At 42.3% G+C, this 16993-nt stretch overlaps 2 protein-coding genes across 9 annotated transcripts in view; one reads left to right on the top strand and one right to left on the bottom strand.

Annotated features, from left to right (window-relative positions):
* Nucleotides 1-13168, top strand: part of LOC130362803 (uncharacterized) — a 205392-nt gene extending 192224 nt beyond the window's left edge. For all 5 annotated transcript variants that reach the window (XM_056567850.1, XM_056567851.1, XM_056567853.1 and 2 more), the window contains one exon: nt 12293-13168. In XM_056567850.1, coding sequence (XP_056423825.1) covers nt 12293-12391 — 99 coding nt within the window. In that variant the 3' untranslated portion in view covers nt 12392-13168. The remainder of the gene's footprint in view (nt 1-12292) is intronic.
* Nucleotides 1-16993, bottom strand: part of PLCB4 (phospholipase C beta 4) — a 326117-nt gene that overhangs the window by 52883 nt on the left and 256241 nt on the right. For all 4 annotated transcript variants that reach the window (XM_056567843.1, XM_056567845.1, XM_056567846.1 and 1 more), the window contains exons 20-24: nt 14471-14571; nt 12267-12305; nt 5830-5971; nt 2865-2949; nt 1275-1399 (exon numbers count right to left, since the gene is read on the bottom strand). In XM_056567843.1, coding sequence (XP_056423818.1) covers nt 1275-1399; nt 2865-2949; nt 5830-5971; nt 12267-12305; nt 14471-14571 — 492 coding nt within the window. The remainder of the gene's footprint in view (nt 1-1274; nt 1400-2864; nt 2950-5829; nt 5972-12266; nt 12306-14470; nt 14572-16993) is intronic.

Below are 16993 nucleotides of genomic sequence, written 5' to 3'. Positions count from 1 at the left end.
GTGTAATAAACAAAAGAATAAAGGTGCTAGACACATAAAAATTTTATGTACATGGTCAGGATTAGGTATTGAGTGATATATTTAAAAAAACATTTTTTTTGTTGGATCTGACGGGTACGCTTTAATCATGACTAAGAACCATATATAGTTCAAAACGCATTTGGGGTTTCACTGGGTTTTTTAGATGTTTTTTTCCTTGGAATCTGTAATGGAATCGATCTGCAGTTTGTTGTTGTCTGTGCTTCTGGATCTCTACATAATAGATTTTCCTATTCAGGCCTCCTTTACATATATGTCTCCTCCGTTTTTTTTCCCCTCCGGCGCTGCAAAAAATGTGTTGAAGGGAAAATGAAGCCAGAGCTGATCCCATTCATTTGAATGGGACCGTTCACAATCATCCGCCGTCTCAGTTTAGACGCCGATCACAAACAATGGACGCCGGATGATGCACTTCTTTCATCAGTTGGTGCATCAGTTGTGGCAATTCTCACACGGTTTTGCCAGAGCCGGATGCCAGATATATGTAACTCTAGCCTTAAACTGGTCGTGTGCTGATCAGCATTTTGTTCAGTTTTCACCCTGTCATTTAGAAAAACCTTTGACATGTCCCAGGGGCCAAAGGACGGAGATCACTGTAAGCTGGGGAGTGAAGCACGCTACCACTTCTCCCCGTTTGTTCTCCTGATCAGTGGAGGGGATCTCAGCACTGAGACCCTGACCGATCTAAACATTTGACATATCATTGTGACAGGTCAAAAGTTTTTTTTTTTTTTTTTTTAAATGACAGGTAAACTTTAAGAAACGAGATGGCAGTATACTTTGTATCCATCTAGTTCCTCAAAGGAATCGGCCATTCTTTATCTAGCCATGCCATCTACTCATTTTCTAATAATATCTGTAGACACATTTTGGTCATGGCTTCTTCTTTCAGGGACCCTTTTATAGTAATAATATAGGAGAGGAAGAAATAATCTCTTGCAGGGTGGATATTTCCCCCTATCTCAGTATTCTTAGTGTTCACATCACAGATTAGTCCAGTCTCATTACTGCCGCATCGCTTGTACATTTGCTAATTACAATGCAGAACACACAGCGCTTCTATATATAACCGGACTGCTCATTGACTCCATTCTCTGTCAGTAAACATCTTAATATCATTTGAGCGTATTCCATTTCCAATAGAAAAAGCCAGAGGCATTTTTGAGGCATCTGTTTTGGAAGTTAGAAAGCAAATGCCTCCTTGGCTTTCAGCTTCAATGGGCGTCACATCCTACCTGGGGTCTGATAGTTCAGAGAGACCATCTGGCAGCCGGCGTTCCAGAAAATTTGAGGCATATAATTACTGGAATCCACTCGCCCACCCTTGGGGTAGATTCGGCTCATCTGACGTTTGTTATAGCTATGAATATTGTTAAGGAAAGCAAAAATCAACACAACCTAACAAACAAAAAGGTGCATCCTGGAATAGTTTCCATCACATTACACAATAAATCACAATAAGTTACAATGTGTCAGCCATATCCTTCTTAATCTATTTTTTATGGTTCTATAAACATCCGTAATTTACATTCTGGCACTTTAAATAGGATTTCTTTGGTAGATTATTTGAAGACAGATCTGGTACTGTGTCTAAACACTAAACAATAGTACAATGAAAATATTGTAATACATCAAAGTTCTGCTCTGGTTCAGTACCTAGAAATCAACCTCAGTGATATTGCATCTTAGGTATCATGACATCACATGGCACACGGAATGGGGAGTAAAGCTGGCCAAACACATTACATTAATGTCACCACTGATTTTGGCAGATTGGCCAACCATCTAATGTGGCGGGACCAGGGTGACCATCTTGAATGCCCCCAATGGCAGGTTTTGAGAAAAAAAAGGATCGGGATGTCAGATTTCAACATGGTCTATCCTGATGAGGAGGTTATTCCAAAATTTAAAGTTATTCCATATCTACAGGATAGGTAAAATGTCCCCCCAGGGATGACTTTTGATCTTTGGATAGCCCTTTTAACCCGTTAATGACTCGAGCCCGCGTCATACCAGCTGGCCCCCAGCTGATTCTTGTAGCTGGGGGCCGGCGTTAATAGCCCACATGCAGCGATCGCCATGGGCAGCTATTAACCCTTAAGAACGCTGCTGTCAAAGCAGGTCCAGTGGGGTGGATCGCCCCCTCACAGTGCGATGGCGGGGACGGCAATCCACTGTGGAGGTACCCGGAGGGCTTACCTCTGCTCTTTTGCTCAGAATGATAAAGCCAGGCAGGACCAGGCTTTATCAATCAAGTTCAAAGCACACAGCTCAATGTGGTTCTATGGATGCAGATTTGATAAATTACATGATAAATTACATTATGATGCAGATTTGTAAATTACTTCTTTATAAAAATCATAATCCTTCTTGGAAGGTGTGTATGTTCTTTCCAGTCTGACCAAAGTGTTCTTTCCGTGACAGAAACTGTCTAGAAGAGAAAAAAATCCATATAGAAAACCTCTCCTGCTTTGTGCAGTTCTTGACACAGACAGAGGTGGCAGCAGAAAGCACTGTGCTCAGACTAGAAAGAACTACACCACTTCCTCTGGAGCATACAGCAGCTGATAAGTACTGGAAGGATTAAGATTTTTAAACAGAAGTAAATTTACAAATCTGTTTAACTTTCTGGCACCAGCTGATTTGAAAATATTTTATTATTATTATTATTATTTTTTTTATCCAGAGTACCTCTTTAAGGCTATACTTTAATTTTGGAGCCAGTTGTGACAACATGAATAAATAAAACAGCCACATAACGCGTGTTAATTCTTTGACATGATGTGACATCTCCAGGCGTTTTGTATAAAAAACTTAAAGGATACTTCACAAACTCAATCGCATGCGTCTTCAAGTAACCCAACCCCACCGATTCATTAAAGGACGACATGTTGAAATGAATGTTCCGATCTAAAGGGGGAAAAAAAGGGAAAGAAAGAATTTCATTTAATTGTGTATTCATTTATCTGCAACCTATACTGACCACAGACTATAACAGTGACATTCATTTTTCCATAAACAGATGGATCAGATAAAGGGAAAAAGCTAATAGGAAAGCAAAGGGTACAATTTCCATAACCATAGCACATGAGGTGACGGTGAAGGCCTTGGAACGTGATATGTTAATCCTAACCGAGATGTCGGCTCTGTTGTATGATCAGATGACAATAGTGCCTGACCTTCCAAGAAGAGGCGACTGTGCACGAGCCATTGTGCTTCAATGACTATTTTTCTATTGGGAGTAAGAATCAAGAGTGGTCGCCCTAGTTGCCCACAATATAACCCTTATAGTAGTCTATGGAAGTGGTTTTCGAGTCAACTCTTTAACCCTCTTTAACCCTTTAAATATATATTCTATAGATTTGTTTCCCAGTGTTTATAAACAAATAGTAATGACTGCGACATTGCAGCATTGTTAATATTCTGCATTGTAAAACTGTATTACACAATTGCATTTAAGACTGAAGAGGCGGCATTAATCAACTCTCCTGCTGATCAGTTGTAATAGAGCTCCCTCTAGTGGATGAAGAACAAAATGCACTAATAAAGAAAATTTTCATTCCATGTTTAGTGAAACAATATGAACACCATTGAATTTTTTTTATTTTAGCTTACATTTTCTGATGGGTTTTAACAACTAAAAAGTATCCTACAGCAAAAAGGGTAGAACCTTTTTAATTACTGTATATACTCGAGTATAAGCCAATTTTTTCAGCACCATTTTTTGTGCCAAAAACTTCCCCCTCGGCTTATACTCGCGTGATGGGGAAAAAAAAATGTAAAAATTGCAGGCATACCGGTGGGGGTGGCGAGGGGATGGGTCGGCCCGTCCATTGTCGCCCATCTATGCTGCAGGGACTGTCCGACTTCCAGTGGGGGGGGGGGTGGGGAGGTGAGCCAGTCAGGGCTGTCCATCTTGACCGAGAGGCCCTCTTCTCCGCTCCGGGCTGGCCCTGGACTAGTGGCGCTGCATTGACGACGCCGAGCAGGGACGTCCGTGTGCAGCAGATGTCCGTGACGCCAGGGGTGTTCCTACGCGGCAGCGTCAATGCAACGTCACTGGTCCGGGGCCAGCCCGCAGCAGAGAAGAGGGCCTCTCGGTCAAGGTGGATGGCCTGAACTGGCTCACCCTGCAGTCAGACGGTCCCTGCAGCGACATTGGACGGCTGCTAGGGAAGGACCGACAGAGCTGCAACTGGGGGGGGGGGGGTCTGGATGATGACAGGGGGGCATGAGGGGGGTCTGGATAATGATTGGGGGGCAAGGGGGATCTGTATGATGGGGGGATGAGGGTGGTCTGGATGATGACAGGAGGGATGAGGGCGGGTGTCTGGATGATGACAGTGGGAGTCGGGATGATGACACAGGGGGGAATGATGACGGGGGGGGGGGGGGGGGGGGTCGGGGGTGATGTATTTCCCACCCTAGGCTTATACTTGAGTGAATAGGTTTTTCGGGGTTTAGGGGCCTCGGCTTATATTTGGGTCGGCTTATACTCAAGTATATACGGTAAACCAAACTGGATATTTTTTAAAGCAATATGGGGGAGATTTATATTTGCTTTTAGAGCATTTTTTTGTGTATGTTTAGGCACAGTTCAGGCGCAAGCAGCATATTTAGAGAGTTTCATGCATCTTTTGATATAGACAGTTTCACTCTTTTTGACTACCCATAGAACTTTTTCTTTTTGACCATGCAGTGGTCACGTATTTATCTTTTGCCACTTTTGTCAAAAATCGCTATTTTGTGCGCAAAGTTACTTTTTTAGGCGCAAAGCTACACCACCTACTGGTAGGCGTGAGAATAATTTCTACCTTCCACAATTCAACCTTTAACCCCTTGTGGACGACAGCGTCCCACTCCCCTTCTATGACATGTGCTCATGAGCTGAGTGCGGGTCACAGCTGGGTGGTCCTGGTGGCTATCTCTCATCAGGACCCATCTCTAATGCCAGACATCACCGATCACGGTGATGCCCGGCTTTAACCCCTTAGATACCGCAATCAAATTTGATTGTAGCATCTAAAATGCAAGAACAAATGTCCGGCAGCTCTGTGAAAGTAAGTAATAACACCTAACCTGCCAAATTCAGGACCCGGGAAAGTGTCTACGTCCCTCCCTCACAAGCGTCTAGAAAAAGTGTATGTGGTAGAGCTTTTCCCACCACAGCAGAGCTGCTCACTATTCACCATCCTGCTGCACCTTCTTGATAAATAAGATGCACGCTAGACAAACCCACCACCCAAATAAACATGGGAAAATAGCTCTATAGCTCTACCATAGACATTCTTTGATAAATCTGATAAAAAAATGTCCAATTTGGTTTAATTAAAAAGGTTCTAACCTTTTTGCTGTAGGCCACTTTTTAGTTCTAAGACCCATCAGAAAATGTTTGTGTTGGGCTTTAGTGCCACTGCTTCTGTGAACATGCATAGGGATGTGTTCCTGTGTACAGGGTTCCAGTTCCTGGATGTCATATTTAGGAAATTCTACATTTTAACTACACTAGGTCAGTGGCCCTTCAGATGCTGTAAAGCTACAACTCCTAGCATACCTGCACAATCTCTGGCTGTGGGGGAATCCCCTATACTTGTTTTATGAGAAAACATGCACCCTTTGCTGATCCGAGTGTGCATGTGTATGGTAGGTGAGGATCAGGAGTAAAAGCTGTTGGCAAAATGAAGCAACCGCTCTCTAGGTTATATGGCGTTCCAATAACATGTCCTTCTTCCACAGACGTGGGTGTCACGGCTTGTAAACATTTAGAATGTCAGGCTGTTTGTCTCTTACCTTCTGCCAATTTGAAACCTTGAAATTTTACTGGCTGCGCATAGTTGATCATTGTTGATAGGAACGGATGTATATTGGTAGTGGCGCCTACGTATTTATAGTTCGCCATCCAAGCTTGTTCATCATCTGCAGTTATTGCGCCCTAGAACAATAACAACATGACATGTACACCACCATTATTCCTGGTAAGACTTTCATGTATCCTGTTACATACAACACTAATAACCACACCTCCCAAATCTGTTACATACAGACCGACTGTAAACCGTCTAATGGTATAATAATAATAGTAATAATATTCATCTGTATAGCGCCAACAGATTCTGCAGCACTTTAAAATGATTAGGGTGCAAATAAAGACAAGTTTTAGACATTGCAGAATTGCAAAGTTAATATTAGAATGGGAGGAGTGAGGGCCCGGATTGTGAGAGGTTACCGGATATGAGGAATGGGGTTGAGACAAAAGGTATAAAGTGCTTTTGTAATGTCTGTTTATTTGTTTAGGCATTTTTCTGTTTAGGTGTGTATTCACACACTAGGATGTTCTGAGCAGTTACTATTCTCCCCGGATAGGGAATAGTTAATGCTCTGAACCAATTAAAACTTGGGTGGGTCTTTTTAAACCAGATTTCTGCATTCTTTGCTGGTTATTTGTGCAATACACTTCATGTCTGCTTGAGCATGCACCTTGTATTTATATTGTGATATTATCTGAGTTTTAGCCATGGTTAAATAGTCTTGTTTATTGTAGATTTTAGTCTGTGTTACATCTGTCGATTTTTAGGATATATATGTGCTTTCTGCTTAGTCTGTGTTCACACTCTGTCTGAGTCTTGCTAGTTACCTGTGCTCTGTATGTTATAATTCCTGTTTGGTATCTTGGAGTCTATTCAGACTCATCTGTTTCTAGTCCTGTATTTTGTGTTTTATATTTCTGTTTCCTACTAGGTCAGCATCCTGATCACACGGTGGAGTGTGCCCGCTGGCTAGTAGTCTATTTGGCTTTATTATACTGTCTATTCCTTTTTGGAGTGGGGTGTCCAGTTTGTTTCTAGTCTGCATTCCAGTGTGAACAGTGTCCTATGTTAGCATTCAGTTCTTCTGTTCATCCCCTGCATCTCCTGGATTCTGCTGTATACCTTCATTTTATCATGTCTGCCGTTTATCTGGATTCTGGTTTAAGAACTGTTTGTTAGTACACTATATTCTGCCCTTTTTTGCGAGATATTCTGTCTGGTATATCTAGTTGTCTGGTAGTTTTCCCGTTTTTGTTTCTGGCCTGTGACCAGCTATGTTTATTATTTGTTTTTACGCCATTGCACTTTAGCGCAGGGAGGGACCGGTTCCAAATAGTCGATTCACTGTTTAGGGTAGATGGGCAAGTAGGCAGGGAGAGTGTTACTTTAGGGCTCATTCTCCCTGTCCCCCCAGTCGGTCATGACAGATTTATTGATACAATGGTCCAGCCATGTTTTATAAAGAGGGGAGGTTACATAAAGGAGGCTCAACCAGTCGCTAGTTAATCTCAAAATGTCTAAAGTGCATAGAGAGTAGGGAGGAGATTGTTGAGTATGGAGCTTTTGATATCTTAAAGACCTAAAGGTCACAAAAGGGGGCAAAGTGGTAGTAGGGGAGACCAATTAAAGAATGTTATAAGCCTACTTGAAAATACTTATCTTTAGGGTACGTTTAAAACTATGGATGTTGGTTATAAGTCTCAGGGTTCAGGGTGTCACATTCCAGAGATCTGGGGCAGCACGAGCAAAGTCTTGGAGACAGGTGTGAGCGATTCAGATTACAGAAGATGTTAGTGTTAGATCATAAGCAGAGTGGAGAGCATGTGTGGGATGGTAGACAGAGATAAGGGAGAAGATGTAGGGAGGAGCATCACCGGGGACAGGTTTGTGGGTGAGAGTAAGGATTTTGTAATCTTTTGTATTCTGGACTGAACAGGTAACTACTGTAGTGACTGACACCGGGGGAAGGCCTCGGTGTAATGGCTGGAGAGGAAGAGGAGTCTGGCTGCACCATTTAGGATGGACTGGAGAGGGTAGAGTTTAGATATGGGAAGACCGATTAGTATAGAGTTACAATAGTCAAGGCGAGACTGAAGCAACATCGAGAGATTTAGCGGTTTCAATCGGGAGAAATGAGTGGATTGTGGAGATGTTTTTGAGGTGCAGGTGACAAGAACATGAGAGGGATTAAATATAAGGAGTGAAGCACAGATTAAAGTCTATCATAACTCCAAGACAGCTGCCCGGGAGTTATAGTAGTACCACACACTGAGATGAAAAGTTAGGCTTAGGTAGATTAGACGAGGGAGGAAATACAACTGGTTCAGTTTTAGAAGGATTTAGTTTCAGTTATAAGTTTGAAACAGTAGAGAGACAGTAATTGGCATTTTTTAGGAGTGAAGGGGTGATGTCACGGGAAGAGGTCTAGAGCTGTGTGTTATATGTCATATGTTTTATTGTACTAACCTGTGAGATTAAACTCAATGCTTGAGTTACAGTACATGTCTATGAAGGTGATGGTGGGTATCTCCTTAACTTTCCTCAAGGGTCAACACAACACAAAATGTGGGTCACAAGGAGACTAGCTCATAAAAAAAGAGATGTAAATGCTGTATGCGTATGTGTGGCCACCCAGTGGTTGTAATGTGCACTGCGGTCAGTTTTGCTGCCATGTTGGCAATATTGTATTGAATTTGTATCATTATAAATTAGAACCCTTAACTAAACTCAAGGAAATGTAAGGGTGGATCCACTCATCAGTCTAAGACAACACTTAAATTGCTAAAGAGCAACACAGAAAGTGTAGTCAAAGGGCAGTGTTTTCCAAACAGTGTGCCTCCAGCTGTTGCAAAACTGGAAAACAGACTTAATATAAATGTGTGCCAGCTTTACATCTTTCTTTTCTGTCAGGTTTCTGATGCTCTATGATGGCCAGATGGTGCAACTGCGAAAACTGAGGCACAAATCTACACCAGTCCTCAGCTGGCTTAAAAACAGGCCGTGGACAGCATTATTAAAAAGTCTCAAATTTGTTGCACAGGTTAAAAAGTAGCAGAGAAAGCATCATACAAAGTGATGTACTGAAGTAAGAAATGTGATCCTCACCAGATTTATCACAGGCCCTGCACCATGTCATAAATCTGGCGCAGGTACACAGTTTCCAGTAAAAAGACGTTCACCTACCCCACTTTTCATGAATACGCCCCACAGTCTTTGCTTTGGTATTAATATATTTTAGTTGTATAATATTAATTACTATTATTCTACTTACTAGAGATGAGCGAACTTACAGTAAATTCGATTCGTCACAAACATCTCAGCTCGGCGGTCGCTGACTTTTCCTGCATAAATTAGTTCACCTTTCAGGTGCTCCGGAAAAGGTGGATACAGTCCTAGGAAAGAGTCTCCTTGGACTGTATCCACCTTTTCCAGCCCACGGGAGCACCTGAAAGCTGAACTAATTTATGCAGGAAAAGTCATCAACTGCCGAACGTTTGTGACAAATCGAATTTACTGTAAGTTCGCTCATCTCTAATACTTACCATTGTTCACATACCTATGATACATGAGCCACTAGCACCATTAATTGTCTACTTATTTTACTGTCATTTATTTATTGCTATGAATTAATTTCTATAAATTAAGTTTCAGAATTTTTCCAGCAAACTTAAATATTCCTTGAAGGGGTTATCCAGGAAAATCCTTTTTTATATATCAACTGGCTCCAGAAAGTTAAACAGATTTGTAAATTACTTTTATTAAAAAATCTTAATCATTTCAGTACTTATGAGCTGCTGAAGTTGAGTTGTTATTTTCTGTCTAAGTGCTCTCTGATGACATGTGTCTCGGGAGATGTCCAGAGTAGAAGCAAATTCCCATAGCAAACCTATTCTGCTCTGTGCAGTTCCCGAGATAAGCAGAGAGCACTGTTTCCAGACAGATAAGAACAACTAAACTTCAGCAGCTGATAATTATTGGAAGGATTAAGATTTTTTTATTAGAAGTAATTTACAAATCTGTTTAACTTTCTGCAGCCATTTGATCTAAAAAAAAAAAGTTTTTTCCTGGAATACCGCTTTAAATAATAACATTTTGTTAGCAGCATATTTTTCACGCCTGTATTTGCTGATGTTCCCCCATATGCCATTTTGGGGACACCCTGTATTAGAAACATAGAATGTGTCGGCAGATAAGAAACATTTGGCCCATCTAGTCTGCCCAATAATCTGAATCCTAATCAATAGTCCCTGGCCCTATCTTATATGAAGGATAGCCTTATGCTTATCCCATGCATGTTTAAACTCCTTCACTGCAGGAAGGCTATTCCATGCATCCACTACTCTCTCAGTAAAGTAATACTTCCTGATATTACTTTTCAATCTTTGCCCCTCTAATTTAAAACTATGTCCTCTTGTGGTAGTTTTTCTTCTTTGAAATATATTCTCCTCCTTTACCATGTTGATTCCCTTTATGTATTTAAAAGTCTCTATCATATCCCCTCTGTCTCTTCTTTCTTCCAAGCTATACATGTTAAGGTCCTTTGACCTTTCCTGGTACGTTTTTTCCTGCAATCCATGTACTAGTTTAGTATCTTCTCTGAACTCTCTCTAGAGTATCTATATCCTTCTGGAGATATGGCCTCCAGTACTGCGCACAATACTCCAAGTGAGGTCTCACCAGTGTTCTGTACAGCGGCATGAGCACTTCTCTCTTTCTACTGCTTATACCTCTCCGTATACATCCAAGCATTCTGCTAGCGTTTCCTGCTGCTCTATTACATTGTCTTCCTACCTTTAAGTCTTCTGAAATAATGACTCCTAAATCCCTTTCCTCAGATACTGAGGTCAGGGCTGTGTCAAATATTCTATATTCTGCCCGAGGGTTTTTACGCCCCAGGTGCATTATCTTGCACTTATGCACATTAAATTTCAGTTGCCAGAGTTCTGACCATTCTTCTAGTTTGCCTAAATCCTTTTCCATTTGGCGTATCCCTCCAGGAACATCAACCCTGTACATATCTTTGTGTCATCAGCACAGAGAAGCATCAAAAAGTAAGAGGAGCTCTTATGCTGGCAATCTGGGTCGTGTCATGTATGACACTGGTGTTCCCCAATGCGTGGCGCTGCAGCTGCTGCAAAACTACAACTGTTCATGCCCTGACAGACCTGGAAACACCTAGAAAGTATCACATTGGAAACATTGTATTACACCATCCACAATCAGTTGCTGCAGAAATAAAGTGTGCTCGGACAAAACTTTCCCTAACATGAGCACCTGTGGATAGGGCAACAACACAGCGCATGCGCAGCATATTTCTGCTGGGCAGCGGGACATATGCAGTGTATTCTCCTATGAGCAGACACATAGAGGGGCATTTATCAAATGTGAACCTGTTTTTTGCTCACTTTAGAGCAAAAACAGTTGCAGGGAAAGCAGCGTCTGTGCGCCAAATTGATCAAATGGCGCACGGAGGTTGATGAATGCTCACTGAACTGCTATGGTTAAATTTTGCAGCGTAGTGGCGGGCTATGCGACAATTGTGTTGAAAGTCGCAAGGACCTTAAAGGGGTACTCCACTGCTCAGCTTTGGAACAAACAGTTCCGAACGCTGGAGCCAGTGTCGGGAGCTTGTATCTTCACAGCCCCGCCCCCTTCCGAACGCTGGAGCCAGGGGCTTGTGACGTCATAGCACCGCCCCCTCACGCCCCCTCCCATAGACTTGCATTGAGGGGGCGGGGCGGGACGTTGGGAGGGGGTGGTTCTATGACGTCACAAGCTCCCGTCACAAGCTGTCACGAGCCGTCCAGCAGATTTCTTGCAGAGTGAAATATGCCGTGTGAGACTCTACCCTTAAAGGGGTACTCCGGTGGAAATATATATATTTTTTAATTAACTGGTGCCAGAAAGTTAAACAGATTTGTAAATTACGTCTAATTAAAAATCTTAACAGCTTACTTATCAGCTGCTGTATACTACAAATGAAGCTCTTTTCTTTTTTAATTTCTTTTCAGTCTGACCACAGTGCTCTCTGCTGACACCTCTTTCCATGTCAGGAACAGTCCAGAGCAGCATAGGTTTGCTATGGGGATTTTCTCCTACTCTGGACAGTTCCTGACATGGACAGAGGTGTCAGCAGAGAGCACTGTGGTCAGACTGAAAAGAAATTAAAATAGAAAAGAACTTCATTTGTAGTATACAGCAGCTGATACGTACTGGAAGGATTGATTAAGATTTTTAAATAGAAGTAATTTACAAATCTGTTTAACTTCCTGGCACCAGTTGATTTAAAAAAAAAATGTTTTCCACCAGAATACCCCGTTAATAAATAATATGTAATTTAATAATTCATCTTTAATCAGTCAATACGATTTGCAGTGTCCAGGCCTCTTGTGATGCCTTTGATATATACTGTATTCTCACCTTTTTGTTATTGTTTTCTTGTTCAGGATCTTCGACTACCTAAAAAGAAAAAAAGAACACAGAAATGTTACAGATATGCCCTGCTAGAAAAGAAGAGACTCCCTGAGGACACAATGAGTTATTGACTGACGCAGTGATACATGTGCAAATTTTATTGTAACTAAAAAGATCTTTTCTTGTTTACCTATTTTAATCAATTGATTTAACTTTAAAATATAACTTTTATTATACACAAAATGAAATAAATATTTAAAAATCTTCTGCTACATTTAAGATCTAAAATTTTGGAAACTTGGAAACTATCCATGGTTGTTGCTAATGAATTTCTGCTGCAGAATTTCTGACAAAAAAAAAAATAAACATGTTCATTATTTTGTCAAAATTCTGTGCGGGTTGAATTGCTTTCAATAGTGATTGTGCAGGCTCCTGAGATTCTAATGCCGGCGGCGCCTGCTGCTCTGGGAAACTCTGCCTGTAAAATTCCACGCAGAAATTGTTTCAATGGAATTCTTCTGTACAGTGCCACGGAAATTCTGAATCCAGCCTCCGCAGAAAGAATTGACATGTTAATTCTTTCTGCGGACTCTGCTAGTGCCTGTAAAATGTCCGCCCGAGTATTTTCCAGGTGGACATACTGCTATGTGAACATACCCTAAGGTCATGTTCACACGGCAGAATTTTCAAGCAAAATTCGGCATAAAAAATTTGCCACAGAAATTCTGATTCCGGCTTTCATTGAAAGAATTGATATGTTCATTCTTTTGGTGGAATCCACTGGGAAATGCACTGACGGTTCACCCCTGAGCGGACCTAGTGCCGGCATTTTCCGCCGGCGCCCGGTATTTGCTGTATGTCCACCCATGTTTTCTGGGTGAACATTCTGTAAATATTCCGCAGTGTGAACATAGCTTAAAGGGGTACTTTTTTAAATCAACTGGTGCCAGAAAGTTAAACAGATTTGTAAATTACTTCTATTAAAAAATCTTAATCCTTCCAGTGCTTATCAGCTGCTGAATACTACAGAGGAAATTATTTTCTTTTTGCAACACAGAGCTCTCTTCTGAATGACAAGCACAGTGCTCTCTGCTGACATCTCTGTCCATTTTAAGAACTGTAGGAGTAGGAGAAAATCCCCATAGCAAACATATGCTGCTCTGGTCAGTTTCTAAAATGGACAGAGATGTCAGCAGAGAGCAATGTGGTCGTGATGTCAGCAGAGAGCTCTGTGTTCCAAAAAGAAAATCATTTCCTCTGTAGTATTCAGCAGCTAATAAGTACTGGAAGGATTAAGATTTTTTGATAGAAGTAATTTACAAATCTTACAGTGAAAAGAGGTAGCGTGCACTCACCGCGGGTAAACAGCTGCAGGCCCGAGGTCCGGGATCACCACGACATAGACGGAGACGGTAAGGGGCGCTCAGAGGCTACGCCGGGTGTTTCGGACGTAGGAACGTCCTTCTTCCGGCCTGGAGGCGGTGATCCCGGACCTCGGGCCTGCAGCTGTTTACCCGCGGTGAGTGCACGCTACCTCTTTTCACTGTATTGTTTGATACTTTATCTAGTGTGTGCACCCCGCAGGTGCTGTGTTGTTACTTATCGGGTCCGGAGGCTGCCAGTGTACACCAGCGGTATCGTATGTCTGCATGTTTAGCTGCACGGTGTGCTCTCTCCCTTTCTAGTGGCTTAAGGTGATTTACAAATCTGTTTAACTTTCTGGCACCAGTTGATAAAAAAAAAAAAAAGTTTTCCACCGGAGTACCCCTTTAAGGAGATTCCCTGCATAATTTCCGTGTGGAAATTCTGAGCAGATTCTGACTTGCACCACTTGCCCATTGATTTCAATGGCTTTTGAAGTGTTCAGTTCACACGCTGAACAATCCTCTGCTGGAATCTGCTAGGAAAGCTCCATTGGACATTGGGACAGCACTTATGTCCACGGTAATAATCACCGATTCCGGACAATTTCGGCTCCATGCAGAAGATTGCGGATCCACAGAGGAATTTAGTGAGGAAAATTTCCTTGCTGAATCTCTCAAGTGTGAACAGACCGTATGGGGAAAGGGAATCCTAACCTTATTACTCTAATTCCCTATACAGCCATGACAGAAAAAAAATAAAAAAAAGTCTTAGAACGTTACTGAGCAATAAGCAGGTTTTATCTGTATTACTGTACTATAATAACAACAATAAAAAGTGGCCATTACCTTTTTCCCGCTTATTGCGGCCACCTCTTTCTGGCTCAGGTCGTCCGCGGAGAGCTCACTTCCAAACTTGTATTCGGGGTGGGCCTCCTCCTCCTGATCAGCTGGGAAGAAAAAGCAAAGATTGATCATCTGGGTCCAGGTTTGTTAATGTTCAGCCGAACAGCGGAGCAGGCACCATCGCAGCCCCTCAGATTCAACTTTCATTTTTAAAAAGTCATCTGAAAAAATAAAGGGATATTCCGGGCAAAGACATTTTGGGGGAGATTTATCAAAACCTGTGCAAAGGAAAATTTGCCCAGTTGCCCATAGCAACCAATCAGATCACTTCTTTCATTTTACAGAGGCCTTGTTAAAAATGAAAGAAGCGATCTGATTGGTTGCTATGGGCAACTGGGAAACTTTTCCGCTTGACAGGTTTTTATAAATCTTCCCCTTTATCCCCTATCCAGAGGATAGGGGATAAGGTGTGTGATTGCTGGGGGCCCGCTGCTGACACCCCTCGCGATCTCCCTGCAGCCCCCGCATTGTATGTGGGGACTGCATCTCTAGTTTTGGAAACGTGATGTCAGGCCACGCCCCCTCCATTCATGTCTATGGGAGGGGGCGTGACCCCCCGCGATCAGACACCTTATTCCCTATCCTTTGGATAGGGGATAAAATATTTTTGCCCGGAATACCCCTTTAAAGCTGGAATCTAATTGATTTTAATACACTCCTCTTTGTCTTTCTCGCCATGAACCAGTGATATGTAATATGCATCATTAACAATAAATACTAGCCCAGATTTACAATAGCTTCAGCACCAGGATTTGGGCTCCAACTCCACGGAATTGTGATGCATGACAAAAAGTATTTAGACACTATACAGATGGGGATATAGTTAGAGCCTCTAAGGCTAGGTTCACACGGCCGTTCTCTCTTGTCCCACTATTCTACCGTCATTGATATTAAATGGACCATACTAAGGGTGCATCCTTGTCTATGGCTGGTAGATCGAATTTAGTTAAAATGGTTCTTATGCCCCAGTTTCTATATATTCTACATAATACTCCGGTTTGGATTCCTATGAAGCATTTCATTCGAATTCAAACTTTGTATAGGGAGCTCATCTGGAATGGGAAGGAGGCCAGGGTGCGTCTGGAAACATTGCAGCGTGGTAAGGAGGCAGGGGGTTTGTCCATTTCTAGTCCTTGGATTTATTTTATAGCATCCCAGATTCAGCAACTTAAGGGCTGGGCACAGTATGCTACTATGGGATGTACGGGGGACTTGGTTTCTAGACGTATTGGGAAGGTTACCCCTATCTATCTACTAGAGATGGCAGCACAAACTCGTCCTCCTGACTTTCCCCCGACCTTTCTTCTTATCCGTAAAGTGTGGTCGAAATTTCGATCACTTCTGAACTATCCTTTATTTGTCACATATTCACTGTTGTGGTACAACCCTGACCTTTCTGAACTTAGTTCCTTACCAGATTCCCAGGGATGGGTTGCTCATGGGATATTATATCGTTCACAATTATATGAAGGGCCGACCCTGAAGTCATTTGCCCAACTGCAGGAGGAATTTGGCTTACCGCAGTCATATTTTTACCGTTACCTACAACTTAGACATGCTCTAGACACGCAGGCTCGGGCTTGTGATTTGACGGTTGGTACCTCTGCTCAGGTGAATGGCCTATTTTCCAGTACGTCGACTAAGGGTGTGATATCTATACGTTACCAGGCCTTACTATCCTCATATCATGTGGCTTACCCTTTAAATATAAAGGACAGGTGGGAGGTGGATGTTGGACCTCTGTCGGGAGAGCAGTGGGAACAGATTTGATCACTGACCCCACGTTTAGCAGTTTCGGAAGCTCATAGGGTGTCCCAAATATTTTTGCTACATAGGGTATACCGTACCCCTGCATTTTTGCATAAAATCGGTGTTTGCCCGGATTCCTGCTGTCCCCGCTGCTCTCTGCCAGATGCTCATCTGTTACATGTTATGTGGGAATGTACCCGTCTTGGTCGATTTTGGAATGATGTGGGACAACTGATCCAGAGAGTGTACAATTGTCCGCTGTCCTTGACGGCTCTAACATGTATATTGGGCTACTTAGATGGGTTGGATGAGGATAGTGGATTGTATCTTGGTATTAGTCGGATTTTATACCAAGCCCGCAAGTTAATTGCTCAACACTGGTTGCGTCCTGTTCCTCCTACTATCGCTGAACTCATTACTAAGCTTAATCATATTATCAGGCTGGAAAAGGGTGTGTATCATAAGAGGAAGGCTATTTCTAAATTTGAATCAATATGGGGACCGTGGATTGATACCCCGGGCCTGCCTTCCACGTATCTTAGAAGAACTCACATGGATATATTGCTGGGAAGTGTTGGGGGAGGGTCTCACTGATGTATGAACATCCTTGTTTTATCCTATTCCTCTTCTGTGCTTGTATGTGTGCTGACCTTTACTTCTCTACTTTATGTTTGACTGTTTTTGAGTATTTGTTGGGGGTGGACCTAGTCGGTTTGG

Source organism: Hyla sarda, chromosome 3, assembly GCF_029499605.1.
Source record: "Hyla sarda isolate aHylSar1 chromosome 3, aHylSar1.hap1, whole genome shotgun sequence".
In the NCBI taxonomy this organism is placed as follows: Eukaryota; Metazoa; Chordata; class Amphibia; order Anura; family Hylidae; genus Hyla; species Hyla sarda.
This window is presented reverse-complemented; position numbering and strand designations above follow the sequence as displayed.